Source organism: Aquarana catesbeiana, linkage group LG05, assembly GCF_042186555.1.
Source record: "Aquarana catesbeiana isolate 2022-GZ linkage group LG05, ASM4218655v1, whole genome shotgun sequence".
Taxonomy (NCBI): Eukaryota; Metazoa; Chordata; class Amphibia; order Anura; family Ranidae; genus Aquarana; species Aquarana catesbeiana.
Genome location: NC_133328.1, coordinates 302039702 through 302064213, shown reverse-complemented (window position 1 = coordinate 302064213; position 24512 = coordinate 302039702). Strand labels below are relative to the sequence as shown.

Genomic DNA, 24512 nt, shown 5'->3' with positions numbered 1-24512 from the left:
TACAGCCTGGGGGATATTAAACTGACATACTTTACTGCTGGGCGGGCCCTTATGCCGTGTGAGGGATTTTAATGGTTTTTGTTTGGTGCCACGATGGTCTTCTTTATCCTTTTCTTATCTAGTTATTTAAGTGTTAGCCTGAGACCTTTGGAGTAGTAGTTCCTATACTGACCGCACTATATCTACAAGTTTCATATAAAGACCTTCTTATTTATTTAACACTTTTGTTGCCAGAACCGTTTTTGCATTCTTTTTTTGTTTTGTGCTCATTTAACCACTTCAATACCAGGCACTTAGGCACCTTCCTGCCCAAGCCAATTTTCAGCTTTCCGCCGGAGGTTCTTTACCAAGATCGGTGGAGCGGTGTGTCAGACTGACACACCACTCCACTGATCGCCGCAATGCGCGCCCCCGCACGCGGCAGCATGTTATCCTGCTGGACGTCATATGATGCCCAGTCAGGATAACTAAACCACCGCCCGGCCGTCAATCTGCTATAGGCCAGGCAGGAAGTGGTTAAACACTTATTTGTAAAATCAGTTAAAACTCACAAACGGTATATATTTTTTGAAAGTAGAGACCCTGGTGAATTAAACAATGGTAGATCCATTTTTTTATCACACCATATTTGAGCAATAGTTGATCAAGCGCAAATTTTCAGATAAAAATTATACCAGTTTTCATTTTAGGGCACACAAATATAACACATTACCAAAGTTTTTTGTAGAATATAAAAGATGAGCTTGCTCTGAGTAAACAGAGAATAAAGGGCTGGCTGTGATATGTAACACATGTATCGTTTTCATACACAGTTACACCTAAGTGTGTTTATGTCATTTGTGGGGGTGGGTGGGCTCAACATTTTTTTTGGTGAGGTTCTAAGTTCTTTTGCGTAACTCTTTTTTTATTTCTTCACTAAATCTTTTATTTATATATCACATAGGACAAAGTCCTCTATTTACTATAATTTTGTTGTGACACATTAGAGGTCTATTAGACCCCTAATGTCTTATCTGCACATCATCAAAGCATGGAGTGCATTTTCCGCAAAGAGAGCTTTACTGTACTTTACTTTAGCTTTAATATCTATACAATTTATATTTGGGAAGTTTAAGCACAGAGATGTATTTATCACTTATTTATTTTGCAATAAGGTTTTATGTTAGTGTTTTAGCATTGTCATATACAATATTTTTATTTTCATACTTACAGTATCTCACAAAAGTGAGTACACCCCTCACATTTTGTAAATATTTTATTATATCTTTTCATGTGACAACACTGAAGAGATTACACCTTGCTACAATGTAAATTAGTGAGTGTACAGCTTGTATAACAGTGTAAATTTGCTGTCCCCTCAAAATAACTCTATACCGCTGGCAACAAAAGTGAGTACACCCCTAAGTGAAAATGTCCAAATTAGGCCCAAAGTGTCAATATTTTGTGTGGCCACCATTATTTTTCAGCACTGCCTTAAAAACCCTCTTGGGCATGGAGTTCACCAGAGCTTCACAGGTTGCCACTGGAGTCCTCTTCCACTCCTCCATGACGACATCACGGAGCTGGTGGATGTTAGAGATCTTGCCCTCTTCCACCTTCCATTTGAGGATGTCTCACAGATGCACAATAGGGTTTAGGTCTGGAGACATGCTTGGCCAGTCCATCACCTTTACCTTTTTTAGCAAGGCAGTGGTCGTCTTGGAGGTGTGTTTGGGGTCGTTATGTTGGAATACTGACCTGTGGCCTAGTCTCTGAAGGGAGGGGATCATGCTCTGCTTCAGTATGTCACAGTATTGGCATTGGCATTTATGGTTCCCTCAATGAACTGTAGCTCCCCAGTGCCGGCAGCACTCATGCAGCCCCAGACCATAACACTCCCACCACCATGCTTGACTGTAGACAAGACACACTTGTCTTTGTACTCCTCAACTGGTTGCCACCACACACGCTTGACATCATCTAAACCAAATAAGTTTATCTTGGTGTTATCAGACCACAGGAAATGGTTCCAGTAATCCATGTCCTTAGTCTGATTGTCATCAACAAACTGTTGCGAGCTTTTTTGTGCATCATCTTTAGAAAAGGCTTCCTTCTGGGATGACAGCCATGCAGACCAATTTGATGCAGTGTGTGGCATATGGTCTGAGCACTGACAGGCTGACCCCCCACCCCTTCAATTCCTGCAGCAATGCTGACAGCACTCATATGTCTATTTCCCAAAGACAACCTCTGGATATGACGCTGAGCTGTTAAACCGCTGTATGGTCTTTGCCACCAAGCTGCAGCTCAGTTTCAGGGTCTCAGAAACCTTCTTATAGCCTAGGCCATCTTTATGTAGAGCAACATTTTTTTTTTCAGATCCTCAAAGAGTTCTTTGCCATGAGGTGCCATGTTCAACTTTCAGTGACCAATATGAGAGCGTGAGAGTGATAACACCAAATTTACCACACCTGCTCCTCATTTACACCTGAGACCTTGTAACACTAATGAATCACATGACATTGGGAGGGAAAACAGCTAATTGGGCCCAATTTGGACATTTTCACGTAGGGGTATACTCGCTTTTGTTGCCAGCGGTTTAGACATTAATAGCTGTGTTGAGTTATTTTGGGGGGACAGCAAATTTACACTGTTATACAAGCTGTATTGCTCACTACTTTACATTGTAGCAAAGTGTAATTTCTTCAGTGTTGTCACATGAAAAGATATAATAAAATATTTAGAAAAATGTGAGGGTGTACTCACTTTTGTGAGCTACTGTATATCCTTAGGGATGTCGATACAGCAGTTAGGATGCTAAAATTACCATATATTATATACTTACCACATTACAGAGAGGGCAGATTTACCCATTCACTGTGGGTATGTTTAAGGTTGAGCGGGTGCTCATAACTTGCACATATTGGCAAAGGGCAATTGGCTAGATTTGCCTATATACTGTGCTGTATTGCTGGCAGAATGCCCACAGGCCACACTATGGCACTGCATAAGGGTAAAGTAGTAGAGCCTATAAAAAATATGTTAAAGAGTTTATGTGTTGAAAAACCCTTATATGTTACTTCCCCAGAATTAAATATACTACTTTCTGTGGACAGGATTTAACTGATTTTACATCTCTGGTGGTACTAAGAAAAACACAAACAGTCAGAACAACTATAACATAAAGGTATTATAAGCTAGGCTCTATAAGACATGATGTATAGAACTCATTATTTGCTATTGTATGAAACAGAAATACCATGTATATAGTAGCAGAGGATGTCATTATGACAAACAGTACAGTACAGTTGACCTTCAGTACCTGAAGAGCTATTTCCTATATGACAATCTATGAACACACTTTCTTCCTAATTACATACTGTTATGCAATTCAATATTTCCAATGACCTGATTATCTAATCACTGTTTCTGAAATAGCAGCCTTAGGCATCAGTTTGATGCATGCACTTCTGCTTTGACAAATCAAGCAGATGACATGATTGGTCTGTGTATCTATAACTGTAGAGGTTTCAATAGTACACATATGCATTATGTACAGTATGAGTTAATTTGTCAGTCTATATTTAATTATACGTATCACGTAAAGATAAAAACTATTCTTTCTTTTAAGCAGATGAAGGTTAAATTTCTGTTGGCACAGCTTTGTAAGCAGAAACAGGCCAGTTTCAGCACAATAGTGTGTGAAGTGCCTTGTACCAAAGATATTTTATAATAATTTTTTTATTATTATTTATTATTTCTAGTAGGCAGTACCTTGGTGTAGTAAGAGAGAGATGCTTATTAGACTCAACATATGTCCAAAGGGGGTTTCTAGTTTGTCATGTAAAGTTTACCACTATATTGTATACCCTGAAGCTATAATTTGCTTCTTATCAATGTAATAATTGTACTGCAACGTCTATACTGTAAATATATCTGCACCTTACAAAATCAATGTGTGAACCCCTTTTTGATTTATAGATTAATACAATTATCCTAAATTTGAATATGTTAGTCTATTTTCATTGAATAAATCATCTATTATTAGTATGTACTTGCTAAATACTGTATTTATATACCTTTAGTGAATAGGTTTTAAGGTAATGATCACTTTATTTTATTAGACTTATTATTTATTTCATATTTCTAATCCATTACATTTTTACAAGATTTTTAACTGCTCAAAATATTCTAAAATCAGTAGTGAGCTACAACCAGTAATCACATCACCCACTCTCGAATGATCATTGGTAGCTGAATTGGTTATTACTTGTATTTCCACCAATGACTATTCTGATTATAATGTGTTATTAAAGCTGCTCTAACTAGAACAGTTACTTACTTTTCTAGAAAATGTAGTTTTAACACTTACACAAGACTCTAAACATCACACAATTCTTCCATCTCGAAGGTTTGATTCCTACAATTAGAGGGCACTCTATAGAGCCACTCAGAAGTTAGAGTATGACAGTATGCACAATTTTAAACTAGATATTATATATATATATATATATTTGCCATCACTGTAAATTTCATTTTAATACAATGACTTTTCCTTTGGGATTAGAGATTTATAGTTACAGCTTGTTTCCTTTTGAGTGGGGAATTTATGAAACAATGTATTTGTGAACGTCAAGTGGACCTGCAGGATAACCTGTGGTTTGTTTTTTGTTTGTTTTTGTAGCGTTAGGGTAAGCATTAATTTCAACACTTTTTTTGAATTTTGGATTTGGAGAAGATATAGTTAACAGCCATTGACCAAGGCTTGTAAATACTTGTTGCAAATGCATCACAATACATATAATACAATCTATATCAATAGGGCTTTGGGTGGCTTGTCCAAACAGATGAAAGATATTTGTATCTAGGTAAGTCTTAATATTTTTCCGTTTCATGTATTTTGGACTGGATAGAGGTGTGGTGTATAAAAAGAAACCAGAAAACAAAACCTGTTACCATTCCCTTCACATTAGTTCTTTTCTCAATAACAATTTTGTTTACTAGCTAGGGTATGCACATAATATATTTTTAAAAGGCAAATGTCTCTCAATTTTGGTCTCTTTATGCACTATTTAACTTAGAAAAAGCAGCCACAGGCAATTTAATTCTAGTCCATTTTATGGAACACATTTTGCACCTCTGAAGGTTTATTTCTGACACCATGTATAAAAACAAAGCTTATCTGTCTGAAACTGCTAAGTATTTACCTTGCGGAACTCCAGCAAAGAGTTAAGAAAACCTGAATTGTTCATTAGTTTCAAGGCTTCTGCCCAGGATGGTTTCACACAATTTCGCTCTGGATCAGGTGTCACTGTATCAATCTTTCTTTGGAACAACAACAAAACACAGTCCATGATTCTCATAATTAAATGAGGAGGTCTACCCAGTTTTCGAACTGTTGATATGTCACCAGGCTTAATAGTCTGAAAAACACAAGATTTTTTTCCTTAAAGAATGCATGTCTACAAAAAACACAGGAATCTTCTAGAAGGGACAGTTATATAAACATGTCAATTGTTACTTTAATGAAAAGCATTGCCCTTATTACTAAAAATTATTTTTAATTGATCTGTGCAATAAAATGAAATATATATTTTAAGCAAATTGTAGGCAATCAGAAGTCTAATATAAAATACAAAAAATATTAGGATTACATATGATTTTCATGCGATTTAGCTGTGCTTTCACATAGACAATTATGTCCTGCGGTTTTGTTCCGTGTACAGAAAGTGCACCAAAACCACGGGATGTAATTGAAGTCTATGGGAAAGCACAGCTAAGGCAGTGTGAAGCCACCCTTATGGGTATGTTTCTAAAGCAGTGAATGTGACATACCGTACATACTCGAGTATAAGTCGAGATTTTCAGCCTTTTTTTTTAGGCTGAAAGTGCCCCCCTCGACTTATACTCGAGTCACCGCCGTCTGCCTACATGATCAGCGTGTCATGCAGGCAGACGGCGGCCAGCGTGTGATAATACAGTTCGGAGGCTATTCCAGCTTTCAAAAGCCGCGCCTCCTCCTCGTCTGTGATAGGCTGAACACTCCATTTCCCAGCAGTCAGTGTACAGCCTATCACGGATATTCTCTCATCCTCGTCCATGGTATGAGAATGAGATAATGTCCATGATAGGTTGACCGCTGACTGCTGAGTGTTCTGCCTATCACAGACGAGGAGGAGGCACGGCTTTTGAACAGTGGAATGGCTGCCGGCTGGTATTATCACACGCTGATCGGAGGATGGAGATCGCCACAGGGAGGATGGAGATCGCCACACGGAGGTTGCACAGGACACAGGTAGGCTGCAGAGGGACACAGGACACATGCACATGCACATGTACAGGACACAGGACACAGGGACACAGGACACATGCACATGTACAGGACACAGGGACACAGGACACATGCACATGTACAGGACACAGGGACACAGGACACATGCACATGTACAGGACACAGGGACACATGTAGGCTGCACAGGACACAGGGAGGCATGCAGCTGCAGATGGGCATTGTTGACCCTCTTTTTCCACTTACAGTAGCTGCTGCATTTCTCACCCTCGTCTTATACTGGGGTCAATAAGTTTTTCCCAGTTTTTTTTGGTAAATTAGGGGCCTCGACTTATACTCGGGTCGACTTATACTCAAGTATATACAGTACACCAAGCGTTCACTGAAGGTGAACCAATCACTGCAATTCAAAACATGCATCAGAATAATACACCCTTAGTAAATGTTTATCACATTTACTGAAACCCAGAATGTGAACACAGAAAATGCAGTATAGGTTGGCAAAGAACTGGGCAATGATATGCTTTTCCGGTAATTGTTACCTGCAAAGCTGCTTCGGCCTCTTCAAGGGCTGGCCTGGCCACTTCCAGTTTCTCTTCAGCGGATGCTTTAGCAATGGCGATTTCATCCACAATGGCTTGTGCTTTGTCTTTCACCTTTTGAACCTGCATCTTTACCTTTTCAGCAGCTTGAGCTTTGAGAGTCACTTCCTGCAAGACTTCATCTGCTTTCTTAGAGGCAACAGCCAAATCTTTTTCCTTAACTGCTAGTTCTTTTGACAACTGATTAACAGAAACTTCAGCTTCCATTAATTTTGCCAGACCTTTAAAACAAAAAAAAACGAAAAACAGAAAATTAAAGAACATACCATCAATCTGTCTCAATTCAAGACCTGTCAAAACTATAAGTCCTGTTGGGGCACCCAACAGGGCTTATAGTGGATAGGTGGATACTGCCAACATACTGTCCTGGGAAACTATGTGTTTGGCTTTCAAGAATGTATAGTTCAATTGTATCTATATGTAGCTGACACTGCAGATTCTTTTTTTCAAAAGCATTTCTGGTACAAATTTAGCACACTTAAAAACAATGCATATGGTAGGTTGGTAGTCAGAAAGACACACTATTGCAGTGCTCTGCCCAGTTTCCAAAGGGTACAAAATGCCTAATACCACAAAGTGGCCCGTATTGACATTCATTTAAAGATTGTTCAGTAATGTAGAAATGTGCCTTAGAAGAGGCCATATTACCAGAGAGGCCCCTGCACCTACATTTTACTTTTAATACAATCCACACCTTATTATAGAAGAACTTTAGGCGTGGTAAAATTTAGTGGTTGCCAACATTTTACTCCCCCCCACCTCTAAATACACCACCACACCACTGACAAAAATGTAAATGGCAAATTTTATTACCAATTATACCAATCTAATAGATATTCCTGCTTCCACTAAAACCAATGGTGGGACATCCCTACCCTCCACTACCACAAAACATTTCTACCCTCAATGCCCCCTCCCATTATGGAGAGGCATGTGGCCTCTCCATAAAACATGAAACATCTGATACAGTATTTTTTTTAAAAAAAATCAAATTTCTGAATGTAACAATCCTATAAATAACTTTAGCTTTTGGTAATATTTTAGAGAGGAGAAAATCATATGTTTAATATATTATAAATGACTATATTAAGTGAAAAAAATACAAGCTGCATTGATTTAAATCCTATTAACATGATGTGCATCAAACATACCTGTCTTCATGCGGTTGGACAGATTTCCTACATTTTCGTATTTTTCCCCATATATTGCTTTATAGCCACTGATGAAAGACAGATAAGATTTTGGGGTGACATATGTCTGCCGTCTGTACCTTTCAAAATATTCCACACATTTTTCTGCCACAATGTCCTGAAATGTACCCATTGTGTTCACAACACTATGCTTCACTTCTTCTGTACATTCTATTTTGTAAGAGGCCAAAAAGTGATGGGCAACAGCAACCAAAGCATCTCGTGGCCACCTTTGGAACCAGTCCATGGTACACCCAGAAATAAGACCAGGGAATTTCAGAGCTCTGGTTCTGAATTTTTCCCCAACTGGAGAGAAGCAAAGCACCACATGCAAGTTACTGCGAACACGAGAGAGGAAGTAATCATAAAGGTTCTCAGCAGTGGGTGCCCGCCGTGGGTATTCTTTCTTCATAACGGGAATTAAATCTTGTGTGATTTCATCAATCTCATCCCTTGCAAACAGGTTGGACACTTCTCCCGAGGCCAGCACATTATTCATGTACTCTAGAAATGATTCGTCCTTAATCTCGTTGTCTGTAAATATGAAAGTTATTCCTTTTCCTTTTTGCCCAGCTGTACGATACAACAGCTTTAGGTCATCCAGAAGATTATTTGTTCCGTAAGTTCTATAAAAGATGACATACTGTTATAAAAGTCAATCTGTTATGAATGTATACATTTAAAGCATGTTTTTTTGGTGGTAAACAGGCACATAGGTAAGGTCAAGACATACACTTTGCCAAGTAATATTGACTTACTATTGATTAATGTATCCTACTTGTTTAATGTAATTTATGCTTCCAAGTTACTAGTACATTTTAGCATACAGTATCATGCAGAAATTAAACACATATATGGTGTTTAGAAAAAAAATGAAAACCTTTAGAATCACGTTAAGTCTTTATTTAAGCAGAAAGAAGAGAACAGAAAACAGAAGTCATACAGCATGCTAGACATAAGTACAAAGGTAGTATATGTAAGAGATACCAAATGTAATGCTAAGGTATAACATGCCTTTCAAAAGTTCAGTACATGAGTAAGATACAGAGTTCAGTAGAGTTTCACTAATTCCAGGTGTTGTTTAATGCCTGGAGAGTAAGCCAGTACATTCAATGCGATTACCTAGAGAAGGTCAGAAGGAAGGTAGAGGCATACAACTAGAAGTAAGGATTACATGAATGCTGTATAGATTAAAGTGGATGTAAACCCTCACATATACCCAGTGAAGTGAACAGCCTCAAATCATACATAGGGATGAAACAAATCTCACTACATAAGTTTTACATGTATATCTGCTGTCTTCAGCTTTATATACTGTTTATAAAGTACACATCATGTTAGGAGATTTTCTCTTCCTGGTTAGCACTGTAGTGAAGCCTGGGCATACAGCCAAGACAGCTAATTGGAGGAAGGGCACACACATCCTCTTCTCATAGGTAGAGACTTTTAGCTATGTTTGCTGAATCGTTCAACTCTGTGCTAATCTATTTATAGCATCCTCCCCAACACAAAACTCCGGCTGCTTTTATCATATGTGATGGAGAACTTGTCAGGAGTTATCAGGCTGATAACAAAAGAACGGAGCAGGAGAAAGCTACGGGACATAGTACTTTGAAGAGAGATAACAAAACAAAGCAGATATATGTACCCAGCTCAAATTTCAAGAATCAGATTTACATCCACTTTAAGCTTACATTGCATTAGCTGGCATACATTTTGTCACAGCGCTTTACAATGAGCAACAAATGTCCCAACTGTCTGCTGTGTATAGAGTTGAATAAAAGTAAAAAAACAAACACTGTGATGTTTTGTAAAAATGCACTGCAGGGCATATGCATAATGCACACCATAACACCCACCCACTGGTTTGAATAGACTTTGGGGGGTTGATTTACTTAAGGCCAATAGACTGTGCACTTTGCAAAGTACAATTGCACTCTGCAAGTGCAGTTGCTTCAGAGCTTAGTAAATGAGGTAAAGCTTCACTTTGCAAAGAATACCCAATCACACATAAGGAAAATAAAAAAATATATATTTTTGCTTGCAGATGATTGGTTGATGAAAGTCATCCGAGCTTCTGCTTATTACAAAGTTCTTGAGCAACTGCTCTTGCAGAATGCAACTGCACTTTGCAAAGTGCACAGTCTTTTTGCCTTTTGTAAATCAACCCCTCCGTGTGTTGATGCACTGCAGTATGCCACAGATGGCAAGAAAAAAACAGAAGTTATAATAATTCCCTTCTCTATCCAAGCTAAAAACAAACATTTTGGCTTTAGTTATACTTCAAGCAGTGTGAAACCTAGAAGCATTACTAAGGCTGCATGTGTACTCATAGGCGTGTGCACGGGGTGTGCCAGGTGTGCCTGGGCACACCCTAATCACCCAGTGCATGTCAGTGTAGCCGCATGCCGGCTGTCTCCCGAGATCTACTTTGAAATGCTGCCAGGGAGTGTGTAGCCTGCGCTGCCTGTGAAACAGTTTCACATTGAACAGATAGCGAGGCTTGTAAGAGCCTTTCAGTGTGTGAAACTGTCAGGTAATGTGATTGCTGGCAGAGACCAGCTGTCAAAACTCAGCAGTGGGGGCCACTCCTTGTATGTAGCTCCGCCCCCTTTCTTAAACAGCCCAATTATTGGCTGGTGTTTGAAAGCTATTTGGTCCCGCCCCCCCTGACATCACCACTGAGTTTTGACAGCTGGTCTCTGCAAGCAGTTACATTACCTGACAGTTTCACATACTGAGTGGCTCTTACAAGCCTCGCTATCTGTTCAATGTGAAACCTCCCTCTTCTCTGTCAGTGCCTATCAGTGCCACCTTTCAGTGCCAATCAGTGTTGCCTATGAGTGCAAACCAATGCCACCTATCAGTTTCAAAAAGTGCTGCCTATCAGTGCTTCCAATCAGTGCCACCTATCAGTGCCACCTATTAGTGCCAATCAGTGCTGCCTATCAGTGTCCATCTGTGCTGTCTATAAGTGGCGCTTATTAGTGACAACAAATGCCACCTATCAGTGCCAATCAGTGCTGCCTATCAGTGTCAATCAGTGCCACCTACCAGTGCCAATCAGTGCTGACTATCAGTGCTTCCAATCAGTGCTTCCAATCAATGCCACCTAGCAGTGCCCATCAGTGCTGTCTATCAGTGTCCATCAGTGCTCATCAGTGGTGCCAGTGTTGCCCATCAGTGCCAATCAGTGTCATCTATCAATGCCCATCTGTGCTGCCAATCAGTGCCCATCAGTGCTGCCTATCAATGCCCATCAGTGCATATCAGTGCTGCCTATCAGTGCTGCCAATTAGTGCCCATTAGTGCTGCCAATCAGTGCCACTAAATGCTGGCTATCAGTGCAGTCTATCAGTGCCATTAGTGCTGCCAATCAGTGCCACCTATCAGTGCCAATTAAGGCCTATTAGCGCTGCCTATCAGTGCCACCCATTAGTACTGCCCATCAGTTCTGCTAATTAGTGCCAATAAGTACCACCTATAAGTGCCACCAAGCAGTGCCTATCAGTGCTGCCAATCAGTGCCCATCAGTGATGCCAGTCAGTACTGCCAACCAGTGAAGCCTATCAGTGGCCATCAGTGCTGCCAAACAGTGGCGCCTATTCGTGCCAATCAGTGGTACCTATCAGTGCCCATCAGTGCTGCCAATCAGTGTCACCTATCAGTGCCAATCAGTGCACAATCAGTGCTTCCTACCAGTGCCCATCAGTGATGCCAGTGTTGCCAGTGATTTCAGTGCCAATTAGTGCCTATCAGTGCTGCCTATCAGTGCCCATGAGTGCTGCCTATCAGTGCTGCCAATCAATTCCCATCAGTGCTGCCAATCAGTGCCCATCAGTGCACTGAGTGCAGGGATGGGGAGATGAACTCAGCAGCCAGACACATTGTCCATTGGGGGCCAGCCCGGTGGGGCACAACTGAAATCTGTTGATGTTTATTAATTAATGCCAATCTTTAGTATAATAGGTAATCACCACACTACTACTTACAATACACTAATGGAGGTAAAATAAAAAAGTGTCAGTAAAAGGCTTGCTGCTAAGCCCTGTTATGTGTTCCCACACCACAAAAAAAAAAAAGTGTAGCGCTAACTTACTGATCAATAACTTAATAGTGATGGAACCCTCTAATGTATGGAAATTTCAATACACTTCCATATTACCACATTACCGGGAATGGTGGAAAACCCTCATATAGATATTTGCCATACAGATTAACTTCAAGTGCAATAATTCCAGTGATGCACATGTAATACACATCCAAATGAGATTAAGACATACATTTTTTTTAAAACATAGCAGGGATGGTGGAAACCCCGCTACAGATAATTGCAATAAAATTAACTTCAAGTGCAACAACGGCTCCCACCTCCTCACAGGGGGAGGAGGTGGGAGCCGAGCGGTGACGTCGATAGCCGTGGCTCCCGGAAGTGGGAACAGGATACATAGTTACATAGTTACATACATAGATCAATAGTAGGTGAGGTTGAAAAAAGACACAAGTCCATCAAGTCCAACCTATGTGTGTGATTATATGTCAGTATTACATTGTATATCCCTGTATGTTGCAGTCATTCAGGTGCTTATCTAATAGTTTTTGAAACTATTGATGCACCCCGCTGAGACCACCTCCTGTGGAAGGGAATTCCACATCCTTGCCACTCTTACAGTAAAGAACCCTCTACGTAGTTTAAGGTTAAACCTCTTTTCTTCTAATTTTAATGAGTGGCCACATGTTTTGTTAAGCTCCCTTCCGCCAAAAAGTTTTATCCCTATTGTGGGGTCACCAGTACAGTATTTATAAATTGAAAACATATCCCCTCTCAAGCGTCTCTTCTCCAGAGAGAATAAGTTCAGTGCTTGCAACCTTTTCTCATAACGAATATCCTCCAGACCCTTTATTAGCTTAGTTGCCCTTCTTTGTACTTGTTCTATTTCCAGTACATCTTTCCTGAGGACTGGTGCCCAGAACTGGACGGTGAGGCCAGACCAGAGTCTTGTAGAGCGGGAGAATTATCGTTTTATCTCTGGAGTTGATCACCTTTTTAATGCATGCCAATTTTCTGTTTGCTTTGTTAGCAGCAGCTTGGCATTGCATGCCATTGCTGAACCTATCATCTACTAGGACCCCTAGGTCCTTTTCCATTTAAGATCCCCCCCAGAGGTTCTCCCCCCAGTATATAGATTGCATTCATATTTTTGCCACCCAAATGCATTATTTTACATTTTTCTACATTAAACCTCATTTGCCATGTAGTTGCCCACCCCATTAATTTGTTCAGATCTTTTTGCAAGGTTTCCACATCCTGTGGAGAAGTTATTGCCCTGCCTAACTTAGTATCGCCACAAATACAGAGATTGAACTGTTTAACCCATCCTCCAGGTCGTTTATGAACAAAACAAATAGGATTCGTCCCAGCACAGAACCCTGGGGGACCCCACTACCCACCTCTGACCATTCCGATTACTCCCCATTTATCACCACCCTCTGAACTCGTCCTTGTAGCCAGTTTTCAATCCATGTACTCACCTATGGTTCATGCCAACGGACCTTATTTTGTACAGTAAACGTTTATGGGGAACTGTGTCAAATGCTTTTGCAAAATCCAGATACACCACATCTACGGCCTTCCTTTATATAGATGGCAACTCACCTCCTAATAGAAGGTTAATATATTGATTTGGCAAGAACGATTCTTCATGAATCCATGCTGATTACTGCTAATGATACCGTTCTCGTTACTAAAATCTTGTATATAGTCCCTTATCATCCCCTCCAAGAGCTTGCATACTATTGATGTTAGGCTAACTGGTCTGTAATTCCCAGGGATGTATTTTGGGCCCTTTTAAACATTGGTGCTACATTGGCTTTTCTCCAATCACCTGGTACCATTCCAGTCAGTAGACTGTCAGTAAAAATTAGGAACAATGGTCTGGCAATTACTTGACTGAGTTCCCTAAGTACCCTCGGATGCAAACCATCAGGCCCCAGTGATTTATTAATTTTAAGTTTCCCAAGTCTAATTTTAATTCTGTCCTCTGTTAACCATGGAGGTGCTTCCTGTGATGTGTCATAAGGATGAACACTGCAGTTTGGGTTACTGAACCCCCCCAATTCCCTCGTGAAGACTGAGGAGAAGAATAAATTCAATTCCTTCGCCATCTCCCCATCCTTTGTAACCAGATGTCCTTCCTCATTCTTTATGTGGCCAATATGGTCCGTCCTCCCTTTTTTATTGTTTACATACTTAACCACTTACTCACCGGGCACTTAAACCCCCTTCCTAACCAGACCAATTTTCAGCTTTCGGTGCTCTCACATTTTGAATGACAATTACTCAGTCATGCAACACTGTACCTATATGAAATTTTTGCCCTTTTTTTTACACAAATAGAGCTTTCTTTTGGTGGTATTTAGTCACTGCTGGGTTTTTTATTTTTTGTGCTATAAAAGAAAAAAGACTGAAAATTCTTTAAAAAAAAGAATTTTTCTTTGTTTGCTATAAAATTTTGCAAATTAGTAATTTTTCTTCATAAATTGTTGCCAAAATTTATACTGCTACATATCTTTGGTAAAAAATAACCCAAATTGGTGTATATTATTTGGTCTTTGTAAAAGTTATAGAGTCCACAAGCTATGGTGCCAATCTCGGAAAATTGATCACACCTGAAGTACTGACAGTCTCATTTCTTGAGACCCTAACACGCCATAAAAGTACAAATACCCCCCAAATGACCCCATTTTGGAAAGAAGACGTTCCAAGGTATTTAGTAAGAGGTATGGTGAGTTTTTTTAAGTTGTAATTTTTTCCCACAATTCTTTGTAAAATCAAGATTTTTTTTTTTTTTTTCACAAAATTGTCATATTAGCAGGTTATTTCTCACACACAGCATACGCATACCACAAAATACACACCAAAATACATTCTGCTACTCCTGAGTACAGCAATACCACATGTGTGAGACTTTTACACAGCGTGGCCACATACACAGGCCCAACATTGAGGGAGCACCTTCAGGCGTTCTAGGAGCATAAATTACACATAATTTCTTGACTACCTCTTACACTTTTGAAGGCCCTGGAGCACCAGGACAATGGAAACACCCCAAAAAAGACCCCATTTTGGAAAGAAAACACCCCAACGTATAATCTATGAGGCATAATGTTTCTTTTGAACGTGTCATTTTTTTTCTACAAGTTTTTGGAAAATGAAGAAAGAAAATGAAAACGCATTTTTTTTTTTTACACAAAGTTGTCCATTTATATAATATTTCTAACACATAGCATTTACATACCAAAAATTACACCCCAAAATAGATTCTCCTACTCCTCATGAGTACGGCGATACCACATTTGGGAGACACAGCCAAGCCACACACATGCAGGGAGCACCATCATGTGTTCTAGGGGCATACATTTCAAATCTAATTTTACTACCTATTACACTTTTGTGAGACACTGTAGTGGCATGGATGTGGCATGGATGAGAACTGATGTGGCATGGATGAGCATAAATGGGGATGGACGAGCCGTGGTTTGGGATGGCTGAGCATGGTTGAGCCATAAATGTGGATGGCTGAGTATGGATGGGATGACTGAGCATGAATGAGTATGGCTGGGTATGGTTTAACATGGCTGAGTACGGATGTGATGGCCGAGTATGGATGGGATGGCTGAGTACGGATGGGATGGCTGAGTATGGCTGAGTATGACTGGGTACGGCTGAGTATGGCTGAGTATGGATGGGGTGGATGGATGGATGAAGATGGAAGACATAGAAGTGACTCAGGCCCACCATGGTGTCTCCCTCTGTCAGGTGCAACAAGTCACAGAACCGCATGCCATTCACCTTAGGGAGATTACTTGCTATATGGAAGATTTAGATAATAGGGGACGAAGGCATAACCTGAGCGTGAGAGGTGTTCCAGAATCCATTGATCCCAGTCATCTTCCTCAAACAGTGACTGACATTTTTAACAACCTCCTAGAAAGGCCCCTTGACACCCCACTCACATTTGAAAGCATCCACAGAGCAATGCGTCAGAGGGGAAGAGACACAGACCCCTCCCCCCCAGAGACAAGGTAAGCTGTCTAACAGAGTTCCCCTTAAAAGAACAAATCCTCTGTAAAGCTAGGGGCCGTAACCAAATCTCCTTCCATGGCTCAGAAATTAAAATCTACCAAGATCTTTCTAACATCACACTACAGCGCAGGAGAGAACTAAAGCCTCTGCTGGAGACTAGACATGTGCATTCGTTTTCGTCCGAATGCATTTTCGTCCGAATTTAAGGTATTTTCATTATCGTTAAACAAACGATAACGAAAGTGCAGAATCCGAAAAACGAAAGATCCGACATAAACAAATGCTTTATTCTCGTTTTCGTTGTGACAACAGTTCAATATAGATAGGAGATTCGACATGATGCTAACAATAACAATCTGTGTCCAACGAACCTGTGGTTGAATGTGCCTAACCTTAACTCTATTAGTCCAAGATTATTCTACATTGAGAGAAAAGATTCGACATAGAGAGAAAAGATCGCTGCTGGAATTGGGTGGGGGAAGTAAAATAAAAATAATAATAATGATGAATGTTTTTGGCTAATTGTAACCAAAGAGGAGGAGCAGTAAAACAGCTAGAACTAAGTACACACGTACAGCCAACTTACTTTCACTTACGATTTGCTAGCAGAGAGAGACACACACACTGAATCATTTCAGAAGACAGTCAAACTTAGCTGGTCCGTTTGTCAGAGAACCTGAATTATTTAGCAATTAAGCATAAGCACAGCAGCAGAACAAATGTGAAGCAAGCTACAGTTCAACTTAACTTTTTCATAATAATCTGCTGCTATTGTGTTAGCGTTGTGAACTTGATAGTGATACTAGTGTTGCTAGTGTTGTGATAGCCTCAGAGGCTGCACGTGTTGTGGGGGGGGGGGGAAGGATTTATTATTATAGATTCTATATTATAGATTGAGATTCTATATAGATTCTATATACCCTATCTTGTTACCTGTCTGATCAGTGATCACTATCACAGTCCATTTTCTGTTTGAACTATATACATTCAACATGAACAACGAAGATTCGACAAAGGAGCGAAACATTCGACAGACACCATAAGCCTTCAATGACAGATTCAACCTTAATTAATTTGGATTTTAGGACGAATGCAATTTTTAACAAAAAACAAAATAAATAAAAACGAATTTCGGGAGTAACTAAATAAATTTATTTTTGGGCCGAAAACGAAATTCCTAAAGAAATATTTCAGTGTGCACATGTCTACTGGAGACACTAAGAGCCAGATCAATTATGTACCGCTGGAAGTTCCCGTTCTGTTTGTCTGTGACTCCCCAGGGTTGCACGGCAAATCTCAAAGTACCAGAAGATTTGGAACATTTCTGCAACACTCTGGACATTCCCTATGTAGATGTTCCAGACTGGTACAGCGATTTCCGCCTGCCTCCCCTTAACAGAGCCACATCCATGGAGGGTATTGATGAAGCAGGCAATTTCAGCCTGGGACGCGGTCGCCCACACCCCCTTCCTCCTTGCACATACGCGGAAACCTCAGAAATCCCTCCTAACGGCAGCCCAACAGCCTCACCAGCTCACCGCAGGGAACGTCTTACCTAATCAGGTGGATAACATAATCCCCATGCCTTCTTCATGCCCTATACGTGGCACAAAGTTTTCTTTTCCCCATCAACATACAACTCGCCCCCTGTTAAATACCTTTGTTCTTAAACTGACTTTTGCCTATCGCAGCCTTATGGAACACTGTCATTGTTTTTGCTTCAAAATGAGACAGAGATCTGAACTTCAAATACTTTGACTTCCCCCAGCTACAGCATAGACTTTCCCGAACCTCTTACACCCATGCCATTCTATCGGACGTCTACTAAATGAGCGCGCCCAACAAGGCCTCACAACTTTCATAAAGCTGTGAACACACAAACTCCTACCGAGATCACACTCCCCCGCCTCCTACGCTTTCTGAGCTTATTCACAGATAGACTATCCCGAAGGACCCCACAGATGTCACCTAAAATGCTCAGGACTGCTCAGGAACACTCTATAAACCATAACGCTCTGAACCCTCACTACGCTTATTATATGGATTGGAAACACAAGATCCATACTTACTCAGCTCAGAGACTGTCCGCCTACGTGAACAACTAGACTGGTCTTTGGAAAAGCCTTACTTCAACGTCGCTCCATAGATATCCCACTAATTTACCTTGGTCCCAATTCCTACCTACTGAACCTTGCCTCTGAACAACTGACCACATGTCCAGACAAAGATCAAGAGCTGTATCAACAATTATAAACCATCTCTATACCCAAAGCTGCAAATGTTCTTGTCCTGCCCGGGTATACAGAATGACGATCGGCCTTGAGCACCAAACTCACCACAGAACTCAGAAGACTTGACCCTCTTATAAAATTTAAGAGGAAATGACTAGCTTTAAAGTGACTTAGACTTCTTGACACCCCTGTACTCCCTTCCACCCCCCCTCTCTTTCTCCCCTCCCCTCTTCCTCTTCCCTTTCCCTTTCCCTTCTATTCCCCCCCCCCCCCACGTTTCTTACACCACCTTCCCCCACCTCTTGCTCTATTGAAAGCTGAAGTCTTCACAAAGTTATACCAATTTTACAACATGCCATTGTACCTGTTTTCTTTCTCCCATTACAGATCGAGATGCTTAATCCTTTAATGTTCAGTGTTCCACTAGTGTCTGAATGGTCTGGGTTTGTGAGGGGTCCATGCACAGGTAAGAGTCCCACCACACCTTAAGTGTACACCGGATATTTTCACCTAACTAAACCGTCACAACTCTCCACACACTTCCCACCTTACAATTGAGCATGAGCACAATTATCAAATGTGCTATGTCTGATTGATAGAATTGCTCCAAATTGTGGGACCAGAGAGATGCATGCCCCCCTCGGAACACACAGATCCACGTACTTTTTCCTAACAGGTTGTCAATTCTACCCTTGTTAATATGGTTAAGATTTTGTTTTTCAGCCTGCTGCCATGTAAATCTTCACCTCATAGTTGCAAATTACCAAGTTACACTTAAACCCATCTTGCTGTATTAACCTTTCGTTGTGTTGTTGATTAGCAGGTTAGCTAACACATTTTTTATGTCAAACTGTGCCTCTAATCAGACCCACTAACATTAATCCAAATATCCAATATGGAAACGACACACTGACTGCTTATCTTCCCCACAATCTCCACCGAACCTCCTCCCATGTCCAACCATCCTCTACATGTTCTTACAGGAGACTAGAGAGGGAGCTTCTATCTGGCTCCAGATCATACTCATAGTAAACACCACATTTGACCTTATTGACCTTGTGGAGACGTACATCTTGTCTCCCTAGTCGAACGACACCTACCACACCCTCACACAGGGGCCTCTGGTAGTAACCGCTGACTCTAACCGGATCTCCCCTTAAAATTTAAGTGGGTGTGTAATCACATCCCCACATCCGGTTCTACACACTTCTCCACATACAAATCCACCTCTTCACCCCCCCCCCGAGTCTTCTGTGAACCCACACACCACTCACCTCCAACTCCCCCGCTCCCTCTCTGACTTCCCTTCCTCAGAACTACTCCACCACCCCTATATCCTCTCACACTCTCAATATGTCACCACCGAAATCCAAAACATCCGAAATATCCTTGAAGCTACTATCCCTCAATACCAAAAGCCTTAATATCCCAGAGAAATGCTCGCAACTACTATACAACATGCGGAGAATGAAAGCAGGCGTAATTTACCTTCAGGAGACTCACTTCCCAATTCAGCACCAAAACTTTCTAATCGCTTCTTTCCCCACAGTTTCCATGCCACCTCTCCGATATCAAAATCCAAAGGGGTCTCTATATTACTTTCAAAAAATGTACCCATCAAAATTACTGACCCCCTCATTGATGAACAGGGTAGGTATATTTTTTTCAAGGGCGCATATAGAAATATATCAATCACACTGGCAAATATATACAGCCCCAATTCTTCCCAGATACCCTTCTTTCGCAAGATCACCTGCCTTCTTTCTACCTTCCAAGAAGGAATTCTGATACTGGGGGGGACTTCAATATTCCTTTCGATCCTCTATTAGACACCTACTCAGGCAAATCCCATCTACCCTACAAGGTGATTAAGCAAATTTGGCACTGCCTTCAGGACTTACTATTCCACAACACCTGGAACACCGCACCCTACATCCAAAAGACAAGGATTATACCTTTTTTTCGGTCCCCAACAAATACTCCCGTCTAGACCATTACTTTCTCTCGCAACAAGACCTCCCAACACTAACTACAGCAACTATAGAACCGATGACATTATCAGACAATCACCCCATCTCAATCACTCTTGTTTTGCCAGAAAAGACCACTTACACCCATATATGGCTATTAGACCCATCTATACTAACAGACAAAGCAAAAGAATTAGAGGTACGCACGTGTCTAATCAACTACTTTGCTGAAAACGACACACCAGACACTTCTAAGTTGACGCAATGGGAAGCTCATAAATGCGTAGTAAGTGGTAAATTGAATGCCATCTCAGCGGTGACAAAAAAAGAGAAAAAAAAGTACTTTCAGATTTATTTTCCAAACTCAAAAAACTAGAAGCCTTGCACAAAAGAGATTTAGCTCTAACTTATTAACTTATTAACTTATCGAAGTTCGTACACATATTCAGGAAGAGCTAGGTCATAAACTTAAGAAAAAATTTACACTCTCACAGAAACTTTTCTATGAGTTCGGAAAATAAATGCAGCCACCTCCTTGCTCAGGCACTATGCACAAAGAGAGCCAATAACACAGTACATCAAATACATTCCCCTGCAGGCAAAGCAATCACAAAAAATAGTGAAATAGCGAAAGAATTTGAATACTATTATTCTTCGCTATATGACCTAAAAAGAGCAGATCCTTCATCCGTACACCCCCCTAAGAGAACCAACGACATTAAGGCCTTCCTAGAACAATTTTCCCCAGAGAAAATACCAGTAGAGGTCCCCATGTCCCAATCACCATTGAAGAATGGGAACAAGCAATTAAACAACTTAAACCCGGTAAGAGCCCAAGCCCAGACGGTCTATAGGCTGTTTACTACAAGACATTTGCAGATATACTTCAAACCCCATTTCCAAACGCATTTAAATCCCTATCTCCATCAAACCCACTTACACATGGAATGCTAGAAACCCATATCACAGTCATTCCCAAAGACGGTAAGGACCCCTCACATACAGGAAATTATAGGCCTATTTCACTACTGAACATAGACATTAAAATATTCTCTAAAATATTAGTGTCACGGAACGTCCCACACTCCGCTTGAGTGCTTCCGTCATATACCACTTCCTAAGTTCTGGAACACGAGTCCAATGGATCTGGCTATAGGAACCCTAAGAACTAGACAACACCAGTCTTGGAGTACATCAGAACTACTCTTTATTTGAGATCTCCCACACATTTATACACCAGGATGACTCAAAGCTAACCTAATTAACATGAGCTCCAATAGGAGTCGTCCCGTCTCCTACATTGTATAGAGGACAATGTGATCAGCTCATTCAATTTACACACATTACCATAAACATCAACACAGGGTTAATTAGAACAAACAACAATGATGAGTTGAATACCCTTAGAACCTAGACTAAACTTATTTACATTAAACACATTATAGCTGACATCAGACAGGTGAGTGGAGTTGATGACATTAGCATCTCCTCACAGTATGTGTCCCAACAGTATAATTCAGTCTTATCATTCTAATATGGCATATAACGGGTTCCAGAGTCTGTGTGTTTTGGGGGGACATGGAGCTGAATCCAAAGTAACACCAACCCCAGGGTCCCCAGGCATACAGCTCACAGAGAGCACCATTCCCCCAAATGCTAGGGCCCATAATCGGTGGGCAAGAGGCTTGCGTTCAGTCCCCTCCAATAGCCTCTGTCCCGGGTGAGTTTGTCACATTTCTCCCCTTTCGGCAGGAGACTAACAAAGGAGGAGACCCCAGACGGGTTGACTCCGAAGTTAGTAAGTAGCTCCAGTCCTCTAATGCCTGTACCCACACAGTACCCCAAATAAATTGTTCCAAACAAAGCATTACTCACCCAGCCAACCTCTGCCTCTCTCAGAGAACATATCTGCCGCTGGGGAGAGGCCTGGACTGACCCTTCTCCCTGGAGTCCTTTCTGCCGCTGGAGAGAAGACAGGGTGACTGGGCTCACTCTGTCATGCTGTTGGGGATCTGGGCCCACTGCCCAGCATCCCTGGGGTATACAGGTGGAGACTGAAGTCCCATCCACCTTCACAGGAAATCCATCCTCTGTTAGTTGAGGGCAGAGTCCAGCAGTCCTCGGCCCTGTTGCCAGCCCTTCTGCTGGAAACCCTACACCATCTGTTCCAGCTAACTGTTGGGGAGGGAGGCCGACTGCCCCGCCTCCCTGGAACTCTGCAGTTGTTGCCGGTGCTGGGCAGAGGTTGGTAGCACTCTGCCCTGTTGCCAGCACTTCTGCTGGGGACTCCGCATCCTCCGCTCCGGCTAACCGTTGGGGCAGGAGGCTGGCTTCCTCCACTCCCAAACTGTGTAGCTGCCATTGGGGAGGTGAGCTGGCTGCTTCCTTTTCCATTCCCTCATCTGGCTGCTGGGACGACATGTCGATGGTACTGTCTCCCAGATGCACTGATCTTTGCTGGGGAGGGAAGGCCGCTTCCTCCACCCTGGCCAACTGTTGGGGAGGGACAACACACACCTCCTCTCCCTTCTCCCCCTGTATCTGCTGCTGGGAAGTGATTGCCATCTTCTCACCCTGAGCCTCCACAATTGCTGCAGGTGTGGGGCAGAGGTCTTGGACCCTCTGTCCGGTTGCCAGCACTTCTGCTGAGGGTTTGCTAGGTGGTTCCTCCTCTACAGAAATGTCTATTAAATCCCCAGTCTCTGGAATTGGTAAAAGTGTGGGACAAAGGTCTTGGACCCTCTGTTCAGTTACCAGATCTTCAGCTGGAGAAGTTTGTTTTAACTCCATAGATGCTGCTGGCAGAAAATCACATGTCCCTGTCAGTGTTGTGGGAGAAAGGCCGACTACCTCTTCTCTCAAGAAGGCCGAAGCCACTGTTGGTGCTGGGCAGAACACAGTGAACTTTGGCCCTGATATCAGCTCTTCTGCTGGAGGCTCATCAGGTTGTTTTTCCTCAGCAGAAAAGTCTATCAAATCCCATGTCTCTGCAACTGATGTCTGGGGATAGAGGTTCACCATCTCCTGTACATGGAACCAAGAAGATGCTATCATTTCTGGGCAGAGGTTAGCAGAGCTCTGCCCTGTTGTCAGCACTTCAGGTTTGGGGACGGCAATCTCCGGAATTTCCACTGCCGATTCTCTGGCATGCTGCTGAACTTGTTCTAGCAGTTTCCTGTATGCCCTTTCCAGATGCTGTTCCTTCCTTAGCAAATGGTCCAGATCAGGTTTGAGCTCTGAGACCCCTGCAAGACCGAGCATAGACTCTTTATAGTCTCTCAGGTCCTCAAGGTCAGGTTCCCCTTCATCGCCAAACATAAAAAGATCTGTAAGGCTCTCCCACAGCAATCCAGGGCCGCCAAAGTCATATCCCTCCGGAGAGCATACTGTTGTCTCCCCTAAATATCCCTCCTCTGCGTGCCATTGCAGAGCCTGATAACGATTGTCCAGCTCTATCTCCTGCTGGACCAACCTGTCCAACTCAGTCACCCATTGCTCCTGGGGCTGCTCTCCCAGGAATGCCATCCGCAATGCCCGTTGGTCACTGGCCCGTTGCTCTTGGGTTGGAAAGCACTTGCCCTGTTTTATACCAGCGAGACGGAGGGCTGCAATCCAGAGCTCCACCCGAATTTGCTGCCTAAGCTCCAGGTATTCATCCTCAGACACAGTCCTGGTGTATGTTGAAAGGATGATCCGCAGCAGCCCCGGGAACTCTGATGCCAGGTCCATATCTCCGCTGGGGTGACTGAAGTCTGCTATGCTGATCTTGGATCCAGTTGGAGGTTTGGATGTCCCAGACTTCAGGAAGCTTTCCCGCTGCTTGCCACCAATGTCACGGAACGTCCCACACTCCGCTTGAGTGCTTCCGTCATATACCGCTTCCTAAGTTCTGGAACACGAGTCCAATGGATCTGGCTATAGGAACCCTAAGAACTAGACAACACCAGTCTTGGAGTACATCAGAACTACTCTTTATTTGAGATCTCCCACACATTTATACACCAGGATGACTCAAAGCTAACCTAATTAACATGAGCTCCAATAGGAGTCGTCCCGTCTCCTACATTGTATAGAGGACAATGTGATCAGCTCATTCAATTTACACACATTACCATAAACATCAACACAGGGTTAATTAGAACAAACAACAATGAGTTGAATACCC

The 24512-nt window shown here is 42.0% G+C and overlaps 1 protein-coding gene across 1 annotated transcript in view; it reads right to left on the bottom strand.

Moving 5' to 3' along the window:
* LOC141144794 (dynein axonemal heavy chain 5-like) overlaps positions 1-24512 on the bottom strand; it is a 454887-nt gene that overhangs the window by 166926 nt on the left and 263449 nt on the right. The window contains exons 57-59 of the mRNA XM_073630823.1: positions 8022-8686; positions 6811-7091; positions 5187-5402 (exon numbers count right to left, since the gene is read on the bottom strand). Coding sequence (XP_073486924.1) covers positions 5187-5402; positions 6811-7091; positions 8022-8686 — 1162 coding nt within the window. The remainder of the gene's footprint in view (positions 1-5186; positions 5403-6810; positions 7092-8021; positions 8687-24512) is intronic.